General features: G+C 44.1%; 6 protein-coding genes across 11 annotated transcripts in view; 2 read left to right on the top strand and 4 right to left on the bottom strand.

Annotated features, from left to right (window-relative positions):
• Window positions 1–3,868, top strand: part of LOC1276754 (neogenin) — a 116,925-nt gene extending 113,057 nt beyond the window's left edge. For all 3 annotated transcript variants that reach the window (XM_061640689.1, XM_061640688.1, XM_061640687.1), the window contains 3 exons: window positions 215–416; window positions 479–612; window positions 690–3,868. In XM_061640689.1, the coding sequence (XP_061496673.1) occupies window positions 215–416; window positions 479–612; window positions 690–928 (575 nt within the window). In that variant the 3' untranslated portion in view covers window positions 929–3,868. The remainder of the gene's footprint in view (window positions 1–214; window positions 417–478; window positions 613–689) is intronic.
• A 476-nt stretch (window positions 3,869–4,344) lies between these two features.
• Window positions 4,345–13,862, top strand: LOC1276753 (probable cytochrome P450 301a1, mitochondrial). 3 transcript variants are annotated; one of them, XM_316138.5, is made up of 8 exons: window positions 4,345–4,452; window positions 9,056–9,511; window positions 11,632–11,782; window positions 11,861–11,973; window positions 12,327–12,722; window positions 12,794–12,959; window positions 13,096–13,344; window positions 13,425–13,862. In XM_316138.5, the coding sequence occupies exons 2-8, from the start codon at window positions 9,195–9,197 to the stop codon at window positions 13,749–13,751; spliced, it is 1,719 nt and encodes a 572-aa protein (XP_316138.4). In that variant the 5' UTR covers window positions 4,345–4,452; window positions 9,056–9,194; the 3' UTR covers window positions 13,752–13,862. The 3 variants fall into 3 exon arrangements, with proteins under 3 accessions (XP_316138.4, XP_061496674.1, XP_061496675.1); XM_061640690.1 differs by lacking the exon at window positions 4,345–4,452 and adding an exon at window positions 4,510–4,629; XM_061640691.1 differs by lacking the exon at window positions 4,345–4,452 and adding an exon at window positions 4,649–4,717.
• Window positions 13,863–13,906: 44 nt separating this feature from the next.
• Window positions 13,907–16,151, bottom strand: LOC1276752 (uncharacterized). Of its 2 annotated transcripts, XM_061640693.1 has the most exons (8): window positions 15,964–16,151; window positions 15,835–15,873; window positions 15,544–15,654; window positions 15,193–15,469; window positions 14,552–15,112; window positions 14,374–14,490; window positions 14,066–14,311; window positions 13,907–13,997 (listed from the first exon to the last, which is right to left on the bottom strand). In XM_061640693.1, the coding sequence occupies exons 1-5, from the start codon at window positions 16,021–16,023 to the stop codon at window positions 15,036–15,038; spliced, it is 564 nt and encodes a 187-aa protein (XP_061496677.1). In that variant the 5' UTR covers window positions 16,024–16,151; the 3' UTR covers window positions 13,907–13,997; window positions 14,066–14,311; window positions 14,374–14,490; window positions 14,552–15,035. The 2 variants fall into 2 exon arrangements, with proteins under 2 accessions (XP_061496677.1, XP_061496676.1); XM_061640692.1 differs by lacking the exons at window positions 15,193–15,469; window positions 15,544–15,654; window positions 15,835–15,873; window positions 15,964–16,151 and having other exon boundaries at window positions 14,552–14,888.
• Window positions 16,152–16,293: 142 nt separating this feature from the next.
• Window positions 16,294–17,599, bottom strand: LOC1276751 (uncharacterized). Its single transcript, XM_316134.5, has 5 exons — window positions 17,178–17,599; window positions 17,070–17,117; window positions 16,877–16,987; window positions 16,526–16,799; window positions 16,294–16,436 (listed from the first exon to the last, which is right to left on the bottom strand). The coding sequence occupies exons 1-5, from the start codon at window positions 17,229–17,231 to the stop codon at window positions 16,378–16,380; spliced, it is 546 nt and encodes a 181-aa protein (XP_316134.4). The 5' UTR covers window positions 17,232–17,599; the 3' UTR covers window positions 16,294–16,377.
• A 168-nt stretch (window positions 17,600–17,767) lies between these two features.
• Window positions 17,768–18,398, bottom strand: LOC1276750 (uncharacterized). Its single transcript, XM_061646149.1, has 2 exons — window positions 18,234–18,398; window positions 17,768–18,162 (listed from the first exon to the last, which is right to left on the bottom strand). Exons 1-2 carry the CDS (start codon window positions 18,321–18,323, stop codon window positions 17,845–17,847), a joined length of 408 nt encoding a protein of 135 aa, XP_061502133.1. The 5' UTR covers window positions 18,324–18,398; the 3' UTR covers window positions 17,768–17,844.
• A 474-nt stretch (window positions 18,399–18,872) lies between these two features.
• Window positions 18,873–20,991, bottom strand: LOC1276748 (uncharacterized). The gene is made up of 5 exons (XM_316130.5): window positions 20,793–20,991; window positions 20,601–20,717; window positions 20,335–20,527; window positions 19,304–19,401; window positions 18,873–19,184 (listed from the first exon to the last, which is right to left on the bottom strand). The coding sequence occupies exons 1-5, from the start codon at window positions 20,889–20,891 to the stop codon at window positions 18,873–18,875; spliced, it is 819 nt and encodes a 272-aa protein (XP_316130.5). The 5' UTR covers window positions 20,892–20,991.
• Between the last annotated feature and the right edge of the window lie 1,825 nt (window positions 20,992–22,816).

The raw sequence follows: 22,816 nt of genomic DNA, 5'->3' as shown, positions 1-22,816 counted from the left end.
CCGGAATCGATCCCGGAAACTGTTTTCGGACCTACTATCCGGAGTTAATTGTGATTCCGGAGCCGATTCCGGAAACTGATTCCGGACCTACTATCAGGAATGAATTCTACAAAAAAAAATTGAGCTCGTCGGAAATCCATTCCGACCAAAGCTTCAATTTTCCCATCACTAGTTTTTAATGACTTTTTTTGTTTCTTTCTATGTCTTTTCACAGGAAACACGACATCACTCAGCTCGACGATGGAGCGACCGCAGTACCCGCGCACACAGTACAGCATGGCCGCCCGGCCCCATATAGCGATGGAGCAGCAGACACTGTCACAGCAAAACCTTCTCCAGCAGCCGCCACAGCTGCCGCCCGCAAATCCGCTCGCTCAAACGCCCGAAAATCCCTACACTTACGACAGTAGTTATAGGTGAGTTTCTAGAATGTTTTGCAAACTGTTTTTGGAACTAATGAGCTAATATCATTCTCCAGCCCGAACGTTACCTACGCCCAAGGTATAGCGGTGGATGCTCCGAAACGGGGACAGGGACACCCGCTGAAAAGCTTCAGCGTACCAGCACCGCCCGCATCGACACCGATCATCAGCGGCCAGGGCAAGCATGGCAGTGAGTATCGCCGTTGAACGAAAGTAGAAATTACAAACCACAGAAACTAACCATGCTTCTCCTGTGTTGTTTTGTAGCACCAACGCCTGCCGTCACGATACGCCCGCAGAACTCATCGCCCTACAAGAAGCCCTCGCTCTCGTCCGGTTCGCTGACCAACCGGCTGCAGAGCGGCCCGGTAGTGGCACACTCGAACGACGAAATCCAGCGGCTGGCACCGTCCACCTCGACCGAGGAGCTCAACCAGGAGATGGCCAACCTCGAGGGCCTGATGAAGGATCTGAGCGCAATCACGGCGAACGAGTTTGAGTGCTAGATTGCTTCTCCTTCTGTTTTGTATGCTTCTTGGTCCTGCCAGGGAAAAATGGCGGTGCAAAACGCGTGATCAAAACTGTTTAGTCATTATTACTTTTAATTTTGGTGTGAATGTGTGTGGCGTGCGTTTGAGTGAGTGAGTGAAAGAGTGTGTGAACACGAGCGAATGAACGTGAATCGTACGGAAAACGGAAGGTGCGAGATCATGCATGCACGATCGACTGAGCGTGTTGCGTCTGGCACGTGCAGGGTAGGCATTATGATTAGTATTACAATTACTTTAACGCAACAACTCCGGTAAAGGATAATTGATAATCGAGATGATAATGCGGTACGCTGGAGTGACAATGTCACCGAGTGGTCCCCAAGTGTATAACTGCATTCGTATAACTCACATTAATTTATTAAACCTACTCATTAAGGACGACTAACCCGCTCTCCTAATTGTATCGCGAAACGACCTAAACAAAATCACATCTAAAACTACCACTCCGAATGGGGGTGAAACGTCTCACCTGCGGCCGGTTGAGCGAATTAGGGAAAATATATGTCGCATTTAAGCGACCACGGAACGGACAAAACTTTTATAGCAACCAGTAGTTGCTCGGTCGGTAGGCTAGGACTAACGTATGAATTATTCTGACCAAGGGAAGGGTCGATGGAAAGCCCGTTTCTGTCTGTTGTCGTGTGTAATCACTTTCCATTTCGGAAACGGCTCTCTTATTAGATTAGCGACTGGCAGACATACTTCAGATTGTAAATATGAACCCCCGAAACTGAAGAGACCGAAGATGATGATTTGTGTTTTTATGTTTTCGTTTTTTTCGTCTGTATTAGTTCAATTGCATTCATTATGTGTCTATAGATGTAATATACGCTCTAGCGCAGAGAGAGAGAGAGAAAACAATATTCCATCTAAAAGTACAACACGCACAAATGGATTATGTTGCTGTTTATTGAAACACATGCTCATGCTCGTTTACATTTTTAAACATCGTATCGTAAACCAAAAACTGATAGGCCCAGTGATTTTGTTCTCTTTATTGCAAAGTGCGATTAGTTCAAACGAGAAAACGAAACTCAACCGAAAATAGTTTGCGTTTCAGCTAGATGCTTGTTGCTGTAGGTGAAGTGCCAGTAAAAGCTTCATAACACGGTTATATCACGCATCAACAAACCCAAACCTATATATACACACACAAACGAACGACAGGGATCAATTTTACATGCCACTCACATCGTACACTCGGTACTGCCATATAATAAGGTTGGAGCGCTCGAGAGGCGTTTTTAAGAGTAAAGAGCGATCAGTTTGGAAACGGTTCCTAACGGCCATTCTTCTGCTAGGTTAGATACTACACACCGTGTGCATTCTGTGCTTACGTTGTGTTTTCGTCAAGTTTTGTTTCAAATATCAACGCCACCACCAAATCATGGTCATCTCTCTTTGTACATTGTTTCATCTGTATGTATAGTAAGTGTCACTCGTATGAAAAACAAAAAACCAGCAACACACAGAACGAACACATTAGAGTGTGCTTTAATCACCTCTCATTAGCCATCGTCTCACTCTCTCTCTATGTAAACCCGTATGTAAAACACTTCACTATATATGTAGGTGTGCTGTAACATTTTTGAACTTTTTTTACACTCAAAAAAGTGGAAGAGAGAAAGGGGGTTTTGTTTCATGTTTGTTCGTATACACCGTAAAGGAAATTGTAAAACAAATACCAAACGAATGGTGGTAGAAGAAAAAGGAAAATCACACCGTAATCACATCACCCCGCCTGTGTACATCACAATCACACACCCAGTAATAGCTAGAGAGCAGAGTGGATGAGTAAGTAGGAAATAAATTGTACTCCTAGGCAGGATTAAGCGTACATCTCAAGGCCAGAGCCCCCCATTTTCAACACATTTACTACACATACACATGCCACAGAATCGAATATCCTATCATCAATGCAGCGCATTTACACGAACCATCCTTTTCTTTGAGGATGTTTAGACCATTGGGCACGCTGCAACTCATCGTGAAGCAATAGTATTTCCCCAGTCGAATACAGATCCCCGTCTGCTGGTACATGCTTTGCGTCGATTCATCGCTATCCCCGTATTCATTGGGTCGACGAGGAGGACTCGTCATTTCCTCCCCATCACCTTTCAACACTAGCGCGAATACTGACTTAAGGTTTCTGTAGGGTATAAACAAATTCATTTTCATCATCAATGCATCTGAAATGCACTCATTTCATTCCAACTAGGCACACACGATTGAGGGGTGGAAAAAAGCTTTGGAGGTTGTAGAAAAATTGAATGCAGACGGATGATTTCTTACACAATTTCTTACCACTTATTGTAAAACAAAACCAATAGTTAACAACAAACACAAAAAACCAACAGTTTGTTTTGTCTTTATCCCAAAGATACAGAGTACATATTACATCGCATCGCGCGAGCACAGAAAGAAGCTATATTAACTAGCTGAGGAACAGAAACTAACTTTGAGATTGTTTTACCATTTTTTAGGTATAAGAAGCAATATTCCTAATCTCCCATCATGCGAAAACCTCGATTTTTTTTTCGAAACAAACCACACAAACAAAAACTCAGTGAAAAAACGCAAAATATCAAAAGCACAAAAGGAAACAAAACAACAAACAAATGGAAAACTCGAAAACTCAAGGATGAAAAGACGAAAAAGGGAGAAAGCACAACAACCACCAAACAAAACAATTTGTTTGTGCTACGACGACACGCGTATATGTGTAAGTAAGCCTAAAACTGGTAGCATTTTTTTCTAGTAATACTGTATTTATACACACAAGTAATGGGAAAGCGTAAAAACAGAATTGAAAAGAAAAGGAAAAAAATGGAAATAAGAACAGAAGGAAGAAAAAAAAGTATGAGATAAACATTAAACAGATTCGACAAGTGAAAAGTGGAAATAAAGGAAAAAAAAAGTCCCCGTAATATGATATAAACAGAGTTGTGTGTATGCTTGTGTCATTTCTATCTATTCGTTTTTGCACAACATTATCATTGTTTTGATATTTTTCATTTTTACTTTTTATATTTTAACAAATTTTTATGTTTTAATATAATAATCAAACATTTCTTACAACTTTTTTAATGACTTTCATGTTTTATAAATTCTTTATTGCATTCAAAATAGCTCTGCGGAATGTGTACATAATCTTACACTATACCCCAAGGGTTAACACTTTTCAAATAGTAGACTCTCTTTTCGCGTTTGTTGGCTCTCTCTCTCTCTCTCAGCCCTTACGGTATACTCGCGATTCTCTCGTCCGCCCCAAACGCAATGGGGCCACATAACGTACAACACACACACACTCACAAAACGTGGCTACGTCATCCGCGCTCCGTTTGGGGGAATGATGATCATAACGGCTCAACACGATCAGTTCGCGCGCTCCCATCGTCAGTGTTTCCCGTGCGTTCGATCGTCGAAGTCACTCGCCGTCGGAATAGTTTCGCGATCGTTTCTCTCGCTGCCACAGTGCTGTAAGTGTGTGTGTGTCTTTTTTTTCTGCTGCTTACCCCACTTTACCGGGGAATGGAAGAGAAATTCAGATCAAAAAGCGTGCGTGTGCTGGCAGAGTCGTTTCGCGTGGCTCCCTTGTTGTGTCCGGTTTATTCCACCAAAAGGCAAACGACGCCACGCATCTTGTATCGAATCTGGTGGGGACCGAGTCGAATTTCTTCATCTTCATTGACCTCGAAATGATGGTGGATTGGGGGAAGCTGATGGTGGCATCGAGCATTTAAGGTGGATTGTGTCACGCGAACAAGGGCCATTGTGTGTGTGTTGTGTGTTGGTACGGGCGAAAACTCGTTTCCCTACAGTTGTTCGTGAAACTGCCGAGGTCAAGGTTTTCGTGTCAAAGTACACAATTGCGTTACGAAGGTGCACGTATTTCCAGAGTGATTCAGTTCAGTGTGAAATTACTGCAAAGCTACGACTACGAATAGTGCGTGCAAATGACCAAAACCGCTTTGTGAGAATGAGCGACGAAGAAATGGGAGACCCCGTTCGGAGAACACACCCTAAACGGACACACATTCCACGCCATCTAGCACCACATAGGAGGGGAGAGGGATCGCATGGGATCGCGTTTGTTTGCCGTATGCCAATGCCTTGAACCGTCGCCACGCTCAGGTGGATGCTGCTGACCGATCAAACAATCTACACCCATGGGGAGGGTATCGCGTGGCCAACGCAACGTCATGGCTTGGCGTGGTGAAATCTCCAACACAACCTCCCTTTTTTGTTGAAATGCGAAGAGGATGAACCCGCTACGACGTGGCAGCCGACCGATCACTTGCTCGAAAAAGTGAAACCCGAAATTTGAATTCACTTTCCGTAGGGGCAGACGACTGCACACTATTTTTTGCTTGCATATGTGTGTGTGTGTGTGTGTGTGTGAGTGGTTTGAAGTTTCCTTTTCCGGAAGCGTTCCTCAGCGTAGGGGGAACTTGTGTGAGACTGATCTGTTTTGGTTTGTAGAGCCTTCTCCTTGCACCGTGTCAAGTTCGCATGCTCTCCAGAGACAGCTTGGAGGGCTTGGAGATTTGCAAACTGTTGACCGAACCAATTCACACCTCTACAGCAGGCTACTGATGGGCTGATGACCGTAGGTCGTACAATGACTGTTAACTTGCAAAAAAAGCTGTTTAAATAACAACGAAAAGGGGAAACGAGTGAGAACACTTTCAAGGTTGCAGAAGACGATTTGAATCGATTTTCTTTTTTTACAAATTGATTGACAATTACAGAGAAAACAGGTATACGATTGAGGGTTGGAATCAAAGCAATGGTTGTTGTAATAGTTATAATAATAATTAGCTAATAGTTATAGTTATTTATTCAAAGATGAATACAACTTGATGTCTCTGAATTGAGCTTTATACTGCTAGTACTACTGAAAAGGCTGATAAACTCCCGATGTTGTATACTATCTGACCTAATATGCAAACTATCTAATTAGTAAACTGCCTCCCATATCAATTTCAAACGCCTCTCAAGCGATCAGATGGCTTCATTTATGCAACTTTGTAACCATTGCGTGGCTTGAAGAAGCCATTTTTTACCTACACACACATACAGGGCTTCATCAATCCATTGGCTTAACATAAGCCGTAGAATTACTTACAAACGCATAAAAACCCTTCACCACTGGTTTGATTGTCACCGGCGATGGAGTGTTGATGGCCTTCACCACGTCTCGCGGTAATGATGGTGTGTTGTGTGTACAGCACAAAACCTTTACCGTACCATCCAATTGTTTCGCCCTTCTTTTTTTTGAGTGTTGCGTACACACATCAATTGGTGAAAACAATGACACCTTACGCTACAGGATGCGGTGTTGTATGTCTTAACATATTTGCAACTTCTCCACCTGTGTTAACTGTGGTCGTGCGCGATGGCAACGACATCTCTGCCTCTCTTCAAAAGTAGTCCTCTGCACGGGCCTGAAGTTGTTTGGAACCGGTTGATGCTGTCCGGGGTCCGTTCGTTCGAGCTTGGCTAGTTAACCTTGAGCTAATCGAAAAGGCAAACGGCGAATGTGTAATCTTCGAGCTGCACAGCAGCACAGTTGCCGCCGTGTGCAGCTTGCCGAAAGAGAGACCCACCATAAGCCTGCTAGAGCGTGATTTCTTAAGCACTTGTTGGAGCCCAAAGAATTCTTTCAATCGACCCTCTTTCAACATGCAACGTGATGCAACGGTGGTGGTTGATCTCTCGTGTCTTGGGAATGGCACGATCGTGCGCAAATCAAGCGCCACGTTGCGTTGCTCAACACAGAAGCTGATGCTTTACCGAAAGGAAACTTTATCCGTTTTTTTCGCTTTTTGCTACACCAGAAATCTCCCAACCCGTCTCATCAATGGTTTTACACACAGACACACGCATGGAAGCAAAATTCGTGCCCTAGTTTAGTATCTCTTTCTTGAATCGAACGTTTATAATTAAATTGAAGCTACTTTGTGTGTTTTTGCCCCTTTGTGGTGATAGTGGTTCACCCCGAAGGCCCTTGCAAAAATGCGATCACCAAGCGCGCGAGTGTGTGTGTGTGTGTGTTTGTGGGGCGGCGTGCCGGTGTGTTGCTGTTGCGTCGGTGAAAGCTACGAATTGTGTGTGTGGAAACCTTCATTGCGATGCTCCAAAGCCCAAGCTCTTGATTGGCTATGGATATCAGCGCCCGAGCGCGCGCGATATCGCACTATGTTGCGTTTTCGAATTTTATGACACATTTACACACACACACACACACAGACACACCCGTGGAAAGATGTCTCACTCTCTCTTTCTTCAGTGGCTTAGAAATAGGTGAGGCTAACTGGGAAAGCAAAGAAATTGATTTCAGTTTTCTAATACGCAAATTTTTGTTCAAAGAAACACACTTTACTTAAAAATTCTTTAAAATAGGATAATTGTTAGAAACTAACAAGAAAAGTAACAATCGAATTTTTGGGCAAATTTGCGTAAGCCAAAACATTAGTTTTTATTTCAACTGATTCTACCGAGAAGGGCGTTTCTCGCCGCATTTGCCCTTTTATTGTTTTTGTTATCCCTACAAAAACATTGCCTCATCTGACATTCGATGGAGCCTTACAACAGTTTCCAACAATAATGTTAGCGGTTGTTCTAAGTGTCTCAAATGGTTTACAGCATTACTTGGAGATAGATCTTAAAGCAATCTCCAGGAACTTATACTACTTCTGTATGTTTCTCCTAACAGGTGATCTTATAATACATAGGTTGAAATGATCTACACAATCCATATCTTCCAAGACAGTTGAGTTGTCAAATGTAGACAAAGCTGTACCAACAACTTCTGAAGTCGATCCTGATCTATCTGAAACTATCAAAGTAGGCTAGCTTGTATATTGTATACAATTCTTCAAGAGACTTGGAATACAATTAGTCTGGAGAAGAACATTTTGGGTTGAATATAAGAGAATTAGGACATTAACCAACTCAAAGATAAATTCCTCTTTTTGGCTTGGTGACCTAGACGATCAGGATCTATACTGAGATCTGAGACTAGTAGTAGTAATAGTACTAATCTAACCCATCCATCCTTGTTGGAGTCGAAACGTCTATCCAATAGATCAGGGGTCTCCAAACTACGGCCCGCGGGCCGCATGCAGCCCTTAATAGCCTTTAATGCGGCCCGCGATGACTGGGTGAAGGTTAAATTAAATAGCTTTCTTTTCTGACTAACCTATCAAAATTTATTTTTTTAATTCTGGAAGACGAAAATCAAGATTCAATAAAAGAAAGCTCCAGAAATGTTATGTATTTTGCTAGTATTTCCTTATTAAAACAAGATTTGAACTTCCACCCATTCTAAAGGTAGTGTCAAAATGTTCCTCAACAAAGTTGATAGTGAAGCAATGCGGCCCGCGAACTGAAAAGTTTGGAGACCCCTGCAATAGATCACTAGGTCGTCCCAGTACACTCAGAATGGTACAATATCTTATTGTTGTGAGATTTTATTTTTCTAGATCTCGTTGTGGATAGATAAGATCACCTAAATACTTCGTGTGAACTATCTTCTGGGTTTCTGTAATATTGGCACAGAGCCTTTCACAGTATTTGGTACTTAAAGTCTTCAATCCTACAGTCGTCCAAGGTTAAGCGATGGTCTTTCTTCTTTCGAATAAGCAAAACAAACCTCACTATTTAGGCTTCTTTAAATGTGTGAACTTTTGATACTGTGTGCTTATCAATTAGTGATCATTATCACCATTGAAGTATAGGCTATACTTCTTCGATCGAGCAAGATATTATAGCTTAATGGGACACGATTTAACGATTTTTAATTACAATCTTGTGAGCATAGTCCAAGGTTAACAAGCTCAAGCACACACAAACATCTTCATATTGTGGCCCTTCAAACCCCACCTTTATGCTTTTGAATAAAAAAAATCATTTTGTGAAACATTGTCTCTCCACAAGAAGAATGCCCTATACTGAACTTGGCAATCGATAGGTGGTCCACACCGGTCACTATCATGCCGAGCCTGTCAAACCAGTTTCATCCAAGTTTCGCCACTCCACTTTTTTTTGTTGTTAACGATTAGACAATCTCGCTTTCAGCTCCTCACATCGAGAAGGTGTCGACGGGGCAAACTAGCGTAAACGCGTGGAGTGTGGATCCGTTTCCACCCCAAAAGACATTACAGTGTGAAAGGAAACAGAGTTCGTTTAGTGACTTTTAGTGACAAAAGCAACCACAATGAACCACACCCGGCAACGGTTGATACGTGAGCTGACTGCGGTGCGTACGCTCGCTCAACCAAGGACGGCCGTGCAGCTTCAGCGACAGCAGCAGCAGCAGACGCGTTGCAGCAGCACAGACCGCCCGATCCGATACACACACTCTACCGCTTCCTGTCCGCACATGGTCGAGGCATTGAACGTCGGAACGGACGGTGCACAGACGACGGCCAGCAGTAGTAGCAGTGCACGCAACACGATCCGGCTGGAAGATGCGCGACCCTACTCGGAAGTGCCCGGACCGAAACCGCTGCCAATACTGGGCAACACCTGGCGGTAAGTAATGTGTGTGTCTCTCTCTCTATGTGTGCTATTTGGGCGATGGCACAAACAGGTTTAGCTTAGATGGGAGCATTGGTATTTTGTAATGTGGGCTTGGGAATTGACGTCAAAATACGTTCCGTCTGCGAAACAGCTCTAGGGTGGTATATGATAATGCGTCAATAGAAGAGCTTTGGGAAGAACATAATTTTAAAACCACGATTTTGTGACGCATTTTAAAGGATAATTCTACCAACAAACAACTAATTAAAGTAGCTCATAAATGTGTTGAAACTACAATGGCATATTCAAAATTACTGTTTTGATGAAACACGTGCAAAGCAACAACATTTCTTCAGTCTCTGTCTCCTTTCTGCCAAACGGGCAAACACTCAAACATTGTGATTAATAGCGTCTAATCATAGAACTCGTCATATTGTGCCCCTACCCCATTGATTGTAGCGTTAATGATAAATTGGATGCTACCAGTGCGTTACGCAATTTACCGGTTGAAGGAACGGAACTTTTGGCACTCTTCAAGCACCTTGAAGCGGGGGGTTGTTTGACCCTAGTTTGAGTCGTATGAATTTGCATTATCATCAGCATGGTTGTGATCCCGATGGTGTTTTTTTGTCGATATTAATTTGAATTCGATGACAGTTTTGGAGGGGTGAAGAGTTGTGATTAATTGCAATACAAATCTTCTCGGATTAGTGTTCTAATATGTTAAGGTAAACATTCATCTAATAGCATTGTCATCAAGATGATAGGGATTTTCAGAGGTTCTAATAGTTATGAGACACTTTCTTGACTCTTTCGTATGGCAAAAAATTTGATTATGGAAATTGAACTCTATAGCACACTTTTAGAACAGACTGTTTGGGAATTTTTATTGGATTTGTCCCAAAAAAGTGATGGAGAATCTAATTCCTTACACATAAAGCTCATTTTCTGGTAGAAAGAGTCAATAACATGTCCCAAAACTATTAGAACCTGGGAAAACCCCTATAATAGTTCAGTTGAGTGCTAATTTGAGGTTTTAGTTTGGAGTAGATTTATTATTGAATTACTTTACTACTTACTTTATCTAACTTTACATTATCGTTCAGTGGATGTTACTCTATTGACGTCACTAGCTTATCGCAGGATCTTAGCATCTTCATTGCAAATGCTTAAAGCCTGAAACACATTAAAACAAACTTTTCCTTATTACATCAATGTTTCATTCAAAGCATTTTCTGACCATACGAGGTCAAATATAGCTTCCCAAAAATGGAATGAAATGTAATTAACTGTAAAACAACAACCAATCTCTGTCAAAACAACAACACTCAGGAGGCTTAATACAGTTTTGTCCATGGTTTTTTTTTTGTCTCGATCTAGCTTAAACACACGGCACGCGTCGCTTCGCAGCCATTATAAGTTAATTAGATTGAGTTTGCCGATAAACACAACCTTGAAAAAATCGCACCTTAATCAACAAATTACCATGCAATTAAGGTACAAGAACAAAAAAGAAACTATTGTTTGGAAGATTTTTTTAAAGCTCATTGTGTTTTCTAGTCATCTTCTCTGTTGATACTTGCTCCTTGTTGCTTAACACGCTGAAAGTTAAAATTCAGCAACATCAATCATCAATTGCAACACAATTGATGTCGATCCTCTGACACAACGCTTAACAAAAGTAAATTCTTTTTGCTTTCCATCAAAACCGCTTACATCACACAGCTTGCCGGCCGATTCAGCTTGCCAAATGCCGACAATGTTTCCACTTGTTTCACGCTGTCAAAACCGAAAACAAAAAAGTTTGATGTTTTGCAAACAATGCCAGTTCTGACCGCGGCGTATCTTACTCTTTCCAAACCCTCCCACATGTTTTAACGGCTCATTAGCTTAGCCACAACACCACCTACCCGACCTCATCGAAACATTGAATCAGAAGCCAATGGTGTGCCGTTGCTATTACTCTACACCGTGTACAAAGCGCCTTGCCAATTCCAACCACACCCTGCACGCCTTTTACAGCACGCAGCGGGGCGAACAAACATCGCAAGCAAAAGGGCTCGTTTTTTTTGGATAGGAGATTTACACATTGTTTTCACCACACTTTTCCTCTTTTTCCCTAATTTCTGCAGTGTTTTCCCCATCATCGGCCAGTACAAGATATCGGATGTGGCGATGATATCGTTCCTGCTGCACCGCGACTACGGCCGCATCGTACGGCTCGGTGGATTGATCGGCCGCCCGGATCTGCTGTTCGTGTACGACTGTGACGAAATCGAGAAGGTAAGGGCCGGAAAAGGAATGGAAGTGAAGGAGGGGGGAGTTTGTTGATGGGTGTGACATCTTTGCCTCTCTACACAGGTGTACCGTAATGAGGGCCCAACACCGTTCCGACCCTCGATGCCCAGCCTCGTGAAGTACAAGAGTGAGCTGAGGAAAGACTTCTTCGGCGATCTTCCCGGTGTCGTTGGAGTGTAAGTACTTGAGGTGTTGTGTTTTTGTTGTTGTTGTTGTGGAATAGCAAAAGGAAATGATGCAATAGTGGTTGAGTGTTGTCTGTGTGTATAATTAAAGCACACAATTAATCGTAGTGAAATCTAGATGCTTTATGACCGGATGAGTGACTTAGTCTTTGCCTTAATTAGGCCTCCAGGGGTAACGTTTCGCTTGGATTAATGCACACCTTCCAAGCCGTGGGAAACGATTTTCCTCTGAAACACTATCCTAAAAGTGGCTTAAACTCTAATTGCCATTATCATCACCCTCTTGACCGAGTTCCGTCTCCCGGCAGTCTAATCTGACGCTCCCTTTTTTTGTTGTTGTCTAGTCACGGTGAACCATGGCGTGAGTTTCGCTCCCGCGTCCAAAAACCGGTCCTGCAGCTGTCCACCGTCCGGCGGTACGTGTCCCCGCTCGAGCAGGTGACGGAAGAGTTCATCGACCGGTGCCAGCAGCTGCTGGACGATCGCAAAGAGCTGCCCGACGACTTCGACAACGAGATCCACAAATGGTCCCTGGAGTGCATTGGGCTGGTGGCGCTCGACACCCGGCTCGGGTGTTTGGAGCCGAATCTGGACCCGAAATCGGAACCGCAGCAAATCATCAATGCGGCCAAGTATGCGCTGCGCAATGTGGCCACGCTCGAGCTGAAGGCACCGTACTGGCGCTACTTCCCGACGCCCGTCTGGTACAAGTACGTCAGCAACATGGACTACTTCGTCAAGTGAGTATCTAGGGAGTGTGATGAGCGAGTTGGCGAGAGAGAGAGAGCTAATGAGAGTGTGTTGGTTGCAGAGTTTGCATGAAGTACATCAAGAATGCAACGCAGCGGATGAAGCTGAACGAAGGCCGTGCACTGGACGGCGAACCTTCGCTGCTGGAGCGTGTCATCAAGAGCGAAAACGACGAGAAGCTGGCCGTTGTGATGGCGCTTGATTTGATACTGGTCGGAATCGATACGGTAAGCGTGGCGCGCTCACTGGTTAAGTGTTAACCGTACACGCAGCAGCGCCCTCTAGCGTAAATTGCGCAAACTTCATTTTGACAGCTTTCAAAACAAAATTGATATTTTTCTATTTTGCTTTCCAATTTTGTAGATTTCGATGGCAGTCTGTTCGATTCTCTACCAACTCGCCACCCGGCCAGCCGAGCAGCAGAAGCTGTACGAAGAGCTGAAGCGGCTCATGCCCGACCCGAAGACACCGCTCACGATCCAGCTGCTCGATCAGGCCCACTACCTGAAGGCATTTATCAAGGAGGTGCTGCGGGTGTACAGCACCGTCATCGGCAACGGGCGCACCCTGCAGGAGGACACCGTCATCTGTGGCTACCGAATTCCGAAAGGGGTAAGCTAGAACACAACGACCTAAACAGTGAATTCTTTGGAACGATTTTTGTCTTATATTTCGTGTTTTGTCTCTTGCAGGTCCAGTGCGTGTTTCCGAATCTAGTCCTCGGCACGATGGAGGAGTACGTGTCCGATGCGCAACGGTTCAAGCCGGAACGGTGGCTGAAGCCGGCACAGGGCGGTTCCGGTGATCAGCTGCACCCGTTCGCCTCCCTGCCGTACGGGTACGGGGCGCGCATGTGCCTCGGCCGACGGTTTGCCGATCTGGAGATGCAGATACTGCTGGCGAAGCTGCTGCGCTCGTTCAAGCTCGAGTACCACCACAAACCGCTCAAGTACGAGGTGACGTTCATGTACGCACCAGAAGGTGCGCTCAAGTTTAAGATGACGCCGCGGGAAGAGTAGGCGGAGTTAGGGCGAAGGAGAAAAGGGGTTTTTTTGTTCGTTAATTTAGGGATTTTGTTTAATATACATACACGAGAAAAAGTAAACACTAAATAAACTGTTTGAATAGGAGCGATCGAACGTCTCGAAAGGAATGGGCGAGTAGCATGCACGAAAGAACGGCTAGAACGGCTGGGGACACTCCAGAATGTACTGCCTCAAGGCGTTACACTGCGCACTGTTGCTCCAAATGTGCGGCGGACAGTTCTGTAACGGAAAACGGCATGCAATGTAACCGCGAAGAAGCAACAAACAGACACAACGACGGTGCTTACCACAAAGTTTTTGATGTTAACGCAACCGACAAAATCAACGCCCAAGCTACTGCAGCCTGCAGGGCTGCTTGCACCACCACCACCAGCACCCACGGTTTGAAAGCACTGCAACGTACTGCTCTGGAACAGCTGCATGACGGCCGGATCGTTCTGCGTGGCCGTCACGATCACGTGCAGTATTTTGGCCTGATCGAGCACACCGCCCACTAGCGTACCCGTTGCATTAAGAGCGCACTCTACAAAGCACTGCCGAGTTAAACTCCAAAGAAGTTACAATACAGCTACTAAACGAACGAGAGTAAGCTCACCTTGCCACGCTCGTAGATTAGCTTCCGCTGCAGCGGTTCCCCACCGTACAGTGTCTTGCAGTTGCGCAGCAGCTCCTCATCGATCAGTGAAGGGAGCTGGCAACAATCTTTGGGATGCTGGTGACGGTTTGAATTATTAGTTGCTTAGTAGACAGAACAGAGTAGTCTTTCCACTTACCACTTCCAATGGTGGCTGATTGCAGTGAACGACGGGCTGTCCCTCGACTTGAAATGGAAGAGCCTCACAACAGTTAAACGACAACAGAAGTAGCAAAATGAGCCTCCACCGTGAGTCTGTCCGCTGATGTGGCACCATTGCTCGATGCGGAGCAGTAGCAGTGTGGTCTGTGCAACACGCGGATCAGACAACGAATGTGGAATGTGTGAGGCTGTTTTGGGAAGATTGGAACGATTTTCTGTGTCCCTTTTTTTGGCAGTTAACAAAAATCACAAACATAATCAAAATAATAGAACTGCGCAGACATGTTTATTGCTCCAGTTCCACTTTTAAGCTTAACACAATACAGGTGATTGGATGTTTTGTACTTCTTCCCCAAACATACTTCAAACAGTCTGTTACCCCGTTTCACGTGCCACGTTTAGGTTTGACCCTGTTTTTTATGCGTCTGTGTACGACCTGTTTGCCCTTTTTGTTACCATTTTCACTCCACCGGTTTGTGTATTATGCCTGGTCCATACTTTTTCACAATTACCTCCAAAAGTTTATCGCACAGGGAAGCTAAAAAATACAGCAACAAAAAAAGATGCTTTAAATTCCCCCTTTTCGAATTGGAACCCCCCGCGTTTACCCGTGCTTACAATTCATCCACCGCTCCGGCGGACAGTTCCCGATGCCAACCTCCATCAGGCAACGGTTAAACAGGTAGGGCAGCGGGCTGCAACGCATTCTGTTGACTTCTGCGATATTGTTGTTCATACGCTTTGCGATGATCTTCGCACACACCACCATGGAGTAGGAAAACGCATCCCGAAGCGTTGGATCCAGCTCGTCCCGGTACTTGATGTACGCGTCGGTGTTCACTTTGCCATCGGCGGCAAACATACCGATCGCTTTGTAGTAGCACTGGTGAATGCACTGAGGGAAAGCGTGAAGTGAGGATACATTAGGGAAAGGGGGTTTTATGGGGAAATGGAGAGCGATCGGCATACCATAACGGTTCCATTGTCCATCTGCGGGGTGGCGTGCTGTTCGTGGCACACCCGGTACGGTTCCTGGGGAAATGTGTGCTCTACCATGCAGCATACTTGTGCGTCTGATTTCTTGCAAGAGAAGAAAAGAGAGAGAGCGAGAGAGAGAGAGAGAGAGAGAGAGAGAGAGAGACAAAGTTAGAGTTACTAATAATTGAGTATATTGAAGAGCTACTACGATCTTTTGCAGGGTTGCTCGCTTCACTCCACTTCAAGTCACCCGGTCACCCAAATCACTCTCAACTCACTTACAGGATCATCGTCGATGTGAAAGTCCACGATAGCAAACACCTGTGGAGGATAGAATTAAATGTTTTAAATAAAAAAAAGTCCTTTCTTTTGCTTCCCATTGCTTCGTTGCTTTACACGCACGACCATTACCTTAACAAGCACAATAACCGTTACCCAAAGAACGGTCCGTTCAAGGCCGGTTGGTAGCATTGTTTCGTACTGAATCGTCTGAAACGCTAAATGAAGTGTTATTTTTTCAACCCTTTCCTGATACAGGAAGTGGTGTGAAAAGTGGAGATTTGTTTACATGATCTAAAGAAGCTTAATTAAAGGGTACAACCAAACTGCAAAATCTATAATTACCGCGTGTAGAGTTTAATGATCAACCGTGCTTGATCGTGTCACACCGACAAGAGTGGAGGCACGTGTTGATACTTAAAAAAAGATACAAAACAATATCTACAAAGAAGAGATATTTAGAATTACATTTTATAACATTTGCTTTTATTTTTCTATATATCAGGTATTTTTTTACACCGATTAAGCCATGCTCCGACACCGCCCCTACTGTCTGCCGCGCTTTGGGAAGCATTCACCGCTTCGCATCTTGTTGCAGAAGCTTGCTGTGACGGGGGAGGAAAACAAATAAGCAAACGATCTATTTAATTTCAACTCCACTTTAAACTCCACTCCCCTTTCACACTATACTCACTGTTTTGCCATTTATCTTCCGGGCACTTGGCTTGCGTATGCTTCATCAGGCACATCATAAAGAAAGCCCCAACAGGGGAACATTTCATATCGTGGTCTCGTTCCTGTATCTTTTTTTTCATCTCCGTGATGGTGGTGATACATTCGGTGGCAATGGTTTTGGCCGTGCCCTTCCAATCACCCTCCAAACGATCGATGTATTCCTGTACCTTTGCCTCCACTAAGTCGTCCCCGTTCAGTAGGCCGAGCGATTTCAGCTTACATTCTAGCGTACACTTGAGAAGAGAAAAGGGAAGTGGAAGTTGTGTAGTTTAAGCAGGGAAATAACTGATCCTTTCGGTTGTTACTTTACCATCATTTTGTCGTGCGGTTCGGAGGTTTCGTCAACGCTGGATGAGCAATCTTCCGCCCCGTCCAGTGGGATGATCATGTTCACCTGGCAGCATTGCTCCATTTCTTCGCGCTGAGCGTGACATGATCGTAAAATTTTGTTTAATGAGAGATTTCACAAAACAACAAATTTTCTAACTACATTTTAATCTTACTCTATTTTTTAAGTTCTCACAGTCTGGGTCAGCTGCAGTCGCTAGAAGCTAAAGGTAAAAAAAAAATCAATAAAAACTCCATTTAAATGCAACAATACCTTTCCTTACCATCATCCACCCGAACGAGACGAAAACAACTGCTACACTTTTCTTCAAATCCATCCTTTACCGCTTATACAGTGGGTTTGATGCGTTTGCGAAGTGTTCTACTGGACACAAGCCGGTTCACTTTACTGTCTGATTGACTTTGTTGTGCCATTTTTATACACATATTGGCACGCGGCGACACGAACGCCCTTGTGTGTCATGGGTTCATTAATTTCATTACTACCCTGCTCGAGCTGATTCTGTGAGGATAAGCGGCGTGACTAAAAAGATCTTCCGCCGGTGGGTGCCGTTTGATCGATGCGATTGATCTTATCGACGGCTTTGAGTGTGACAAATTGAGTATGGAAAGAAAAAACTAACATTTAACACGTGTTGGAAGTTGAAATGAGCAAATTTTAGATGATTGAAAACCTCAAAAACATTGAACAATGGGTTAAGCAAAAACGTCATTAAACACCTTCCTGAATGAATTAGTATAAAAGACTTCCATGTTACATAAAGCGGGCAACCTGCTCGAAACTGATCAGTAAAATGCTTAATGTTTTCAAAGACATTGCCATGTGTTATCCTTTCACACAATACATTTAATTGGTTTATTGTTACAATTATCCGTTTTGCTTGCATTTTGTCTCGTACAGTTTTCATTCAACTCTTCAAACAAACGGCCTTAACAAAACGGCAACCCTTGGCGCACCTTGTTGCAGGTAATGCTTGCCTTCCACCGGGAGTTGGGACAATTGCTAAACGTCGTGCGGTGCAAGCAATTTTCCACCTCCATCCCAATCAATGGGCAATGCGCCTTACCATCGGGCCGCCGTCTTTCCTTCTTTTTGCCCTGCAGCCAAGCATCACACTCATCGATCGCTTGGCGAACCGCGTGCCGGTAATCGGCAGGGAACTTTGCCGTCAGTGGGTAAAGCTTTTCTAGATGCAGCTCTTCCCCATCGATAACTTCGAGCTCCTCTAGCTGACACTGTGCTAGACACTAAAGAGAACCGAGAGCAACAAAAATACACTGTTTAAACTACACAGGCAAAAATTCACTCCTACATTTACCACAAAGTACGCTTGGAATCCAGGATTGTGATCAATCGCCGCCTTTTCTTGGCATTTTGTGCGGCTGGGACGTGGAATAAGCTCCTCCATTTGGCAGCAGTGAGGAACTTCGAATTTCTTGAAAGTTAATCAAACCCAGTGATTAGATGACTTAAGTGTGCTTTACCGATCGAACCTTAACCTACCTGTGTCTGGGAAATGCATTCCGGCATAGGCTTGAAAAGCAAACACTCGTTATTAATTGTGGATTTTATAAAGCCAGCAGGGGAAGTATATTACCGTGCAAATAACAAATAGATGAAGAAGAATAACCAACGCAGAAATGGAACGAAAAGACATTTTAACTGCAGTGCTTTGAGGTTGACGTTACACTAAAAATAACCAGAGCGCTCTGTAATATATGTTGTACATGAAGAGGAAGTGGAATTCGTTACAATAGAGTAGCATAACGAAAAAATTGAGATAATAGATCATTGATCTTCTATTTGGTCAAATCCCGGATATAATGAATACCGACACAAACAGAAAATGTCAGCAAAAATATTAGAAAAACATTACTTTAAAAAAACATTACAAAAATGATACTCTATTGGTGTGAAATCATTTCCAGAAAAGTATTTATTATTCGATCATACATTTTCAACAAAACGGTACACCCTGTCGGCTCTTAGTGCAGGCAACGGAAGCACTCCACCGTGCGGTGGGACAGTTTTCGTAGATCAGCAAACGCACACAACGATCCACTGCAAAGCCAAACAGCGAGCACTGTGCGTTCATCTGTTCGAACATATGCCTTGTCTTGCGAAGTCTTTTGACACACTCATCGATCGCCAGATGGACGGCGTGCCGATAATCGGCGGGAAATCCTTCCGCCAGTGCGTACAGCTTTTCCACCCGTATCTCCAACCCATCCACAGCTTCCAGCTCCTCGTAAATGCACTGCTGGTAGCACTGGCATTAGAGGAATGAAAGGCAAATCATTTACAGAATATTATAAAAACGTGATACGAGTATTACCACTTCGAACAGCTCTGTGCCGGGATTGTGGTTGGCTGCTTCCCGTTCCTTACATTTCGTCGACACGTGTTCCGGGATGAGTGGTTCCGTCTGGCAGCAGTACGGCAGTTCCGATTGCTTTTTGGAAGGTGGAAATTGTTTCGGATGTTTACTAAAAAAAAGTGGACATCTAAAACTATGCTCATCACTTACCTGTTGTTTTGAAATACAGCTTGGAGTGGTCTGGGTGGAACATGGCAGAGATAGGAAGTAGTTATTTTTTTAGTGTTTTATTGAAACAGGAGTACCTATTTTACCGTGTAAAAGCGCATTGAGTCCACTACTAAAAGAAGCAAAACAAGGTGGTTAAGTGTGCTCATAATGGAGCAGTATACTGTTCTATTAATGCCGATCGTGCGTTTAATATACTGTTCTATTCCTGATATGGATGATTAGTATGCTATGGAATGAACCGATTCGCTATCCTATGCAAAGATTTTTAACGGTGATCACCAAGGCAAGAGGAGCAATAAGCTAATGACTAATGATAATAAGCATTCTTGGAAGCATATCGAGCGCGCAAGCTGATCTTAACGATCTTGCTATTGGTGTACTAAATAGTCAAGAATAGTGAATCCGCTTAAGTTTTTAACGCAGGCTTAGATTTCAATTAAAACCATAGAAACCAAAAAGAACTGAAGAACAAAATTGTAACTGAAGGCTATGTAAGCGTTCAATCTCATTTAAATACTCAGAACGGGATAGTGAACAGTTTAAATAGCATTTGTGACAGTACACCCTAATGCTACCAGAGGGCGCCACCAGTTAAGTGTAACGAATATTAATGATCAAGACACATTTTTCTTGCACAAACGTCAAAGTGAATTAAATCGTTTTGTTTTATTGCATGCAGTTTCTTAACTTTATTTTTATTCTTTCCACTGCACCAGTTCGTTGAAACTTGCAATCCTGCCCTTTCACGGTGGACACACGGCTACTCCACTCCGCACCTTTTCGCACAACACACTCGAGTCCCATCGTTCGGCTGGACAGTTTCTCATCGATTCCACCATAATGCACCCTTGAAACTTGAGCGCAAACATACCACACTCCGACTTGGTAAATTTCTCTTGCTCGCGAAACTCATCCCTCTGTGCCAGACAGGCATCGACGGCTTTGCCAATCGCCTCCTGGTACGCCTCACCGTACACCGCTTGGTTAGTGCTGATCTGTTCCACGTTAATGTCATCCACACCCGTCAGTATACCCATCTCCCGATACGTACAATCGAGTCCACACTTTAAAAACAATGAAAGAAAGAAACGGTTTGAAACCCAGGGGCTCGAAGTCCATGATCAGTGTAGTTCTTACAACCAAATAATCCAGAGTTGAATTGGGATACTTTTCGGCCATAGTGTTCAAACAATTGCCGTACGTCTTTAGAGTTAGGAATTCTTCCAGCTGACAGCAGGAAGCAACCTTTGTGGTCTGCAAGAAAGAGGAAAACGCAGTAAACTTTGGAGATGCGCCATCGAGACGGAAGAGCTGCAGTGTTTCACTCACGAAAATCTTTATGTCCATACAGTCCTCGGCTAGCGTCTGCCAACCACACTGTAAGCCTAGCAGCAGGAAACCGCACAGAGACAACACTCGGTGGCACATTTCGCGAAGGCTCGTAGTCGGTCACTGTTGTATGGGATGTGTTTTCACGGTGGAGGAAATTAATCTCATTTATAGTGTGACGGTTTTTTTGTCGAAGCGGAACGATCGCCGGATGTGATCTCGATAAGCGTGCTCGCGGCAACGTGCTAGTAACTCATCCCCGTAATCAATCAATCAACGAAGTGACACGTGCTTTTGTATCAGTTTGTAACTCGCGTGGTGCGTTAACAGCTTCTCATTCAGTGCTACAGTTATGAGTGCATACATTTAAAGAGTTGGTGGCAATCACCGCTTACTACTAGTACTACTTACTACGACATTCAATGGATATAAGCACACAAACAGGCATATTATTTGGGGGCATTGAATTCATACCATATTCTATAGTTTCTCTCTTTCTTTTATTCTCTCTCTCTTTCTCTTGTTGGCCTACTCACAATAGAGCACGTCGATGTGACATGGCCCGGTCAACAACAATTCTCCAGGATGCTCGGTCCCTGGCTGCAGCCTCCCATCCATTTAGACACGCGATCTCCGACAGGTCTCGCTTCATCTGATCCAGTCATCGAGTTCGCTGTGCTCCCCTGTGCCTTATGCCGAACTGGGGATTGCTGAACACCTTCTTGGTGGGGCATGAGTCCGGCATCCTCATGACATTCCCCAGCCATCGTATCCTGCCAGCCTTTGCCACCGCCAGGATGCTAGGTTCGCCGTACAGCTCAGCAAGCTCATGGTTCATCCTTCTCCTCCATGCGTCGCCCAAACACGCCCAGAGCGCTTGCATCCTCCGCTCGGATAGTCCAGGAGTCGTGTCCATATAGGACCACCGGGCGAATCAATGTGCGATATATCTCACATTTCGTGCGGTCTCAAAGTCTTCTGGATCTCAGCTGTCGGTGAAGCCCATAGTATGCACGATTCCCCTGGACAATGCGTGTCCGGATTTTGCTGCTGATGTCGTTGTCCAAAGTAACGACCGTCCCAAGATAGCGAAACTTTTTGCGACAATCGCAAAAGTCGCAGAAGTTTTTGCGACAATCGCAGAAGTTTTTGCGACAATCGCAGAAGTTTTTGCGACAATCGCAGAAGTTTTTGCGACAATCGCAGAAGTTTTTGCGACAATCGCAGAAATTTTTGCGACAATCGCAAAAGTCGCAGAAGTTTTTGCGACAATCGCAAAAGTTTTTGCGACAATCGCAAAAGTCGCAAAAGTTTTTGCGACAATCGCAAAAGTCGCAAAAGTTTTTGCGACAATCGCAAAAGTCGCAGAAGTTTTTGCGACAATCGCAAAAGTCGCAGAAGTTTTTGCGACAATCGCAAAAGTCGCAAAAGTTTTTGCGACAATCGCAAAAGTCGCAGAAGTTTTTGCGACAATCGCAAAAGTCGCAAAAGTTTTTGCGACAATCGCAAAAGTCGCAAAACTTTTTGCGACAATCGCAAAAGTCGCAGAAGTTTTTGCGACAATCGCAAAAATCGCAAAAGTTTTTGCGACAATCAGAAAAGTCGCAAAAGTCGCAGAAGTTTTTGCGACAATCGCAAAAGTCGCAAAAGTTTTTGCGACAATCGCAAAAGTCGCAGAAGTTTTTGCGACAATCGCAAAAGTCGCAGAAAATTTTGCGACAATCGCAAAAGTCGCAAAAGTTTTTGCGACAATCGCAAAAGTCGCAAAAGTTTTTGCGACAATCGCAAAAGTCGCAGAAGTTTTTGCGACAATCGCAAAAGTCGCAGAAGTTTTTGCGACAATCGCAAAAGTCGCAAAAGTTTTTGCGACAATCGCAAAAGTCGCAGAAGTTTTTGCGACAATCGCAAAAGTCGCAGAAGTTTTTGCGACAATCGCAAAAGTCGCAAAAGTTTTTGCGACAATCGCAAAAGTCGCAGAAGTTTTTGCGACAATCGCAAAAGTCGCAGAAGTTTTTGCGACAATC

This window comes from Anopheles gambiae, chromosome 2, assembly GCF_943734735.2.
Source record: "Anopheles gambiae chromosome 2, idAnoGambNW_F1_1, whole genome shotgun sequence".
Lineage (NCBI taxonomy): Eukaryota > Metazoa > Arthropoda > Insecta > Diptera > Culicidae > Anopheles > Anopheles gambiae.
Note: the sequence above shows the minus strand (reverse complement) of the source record. Positions and strands in the feature narration are given on the sequence as shown.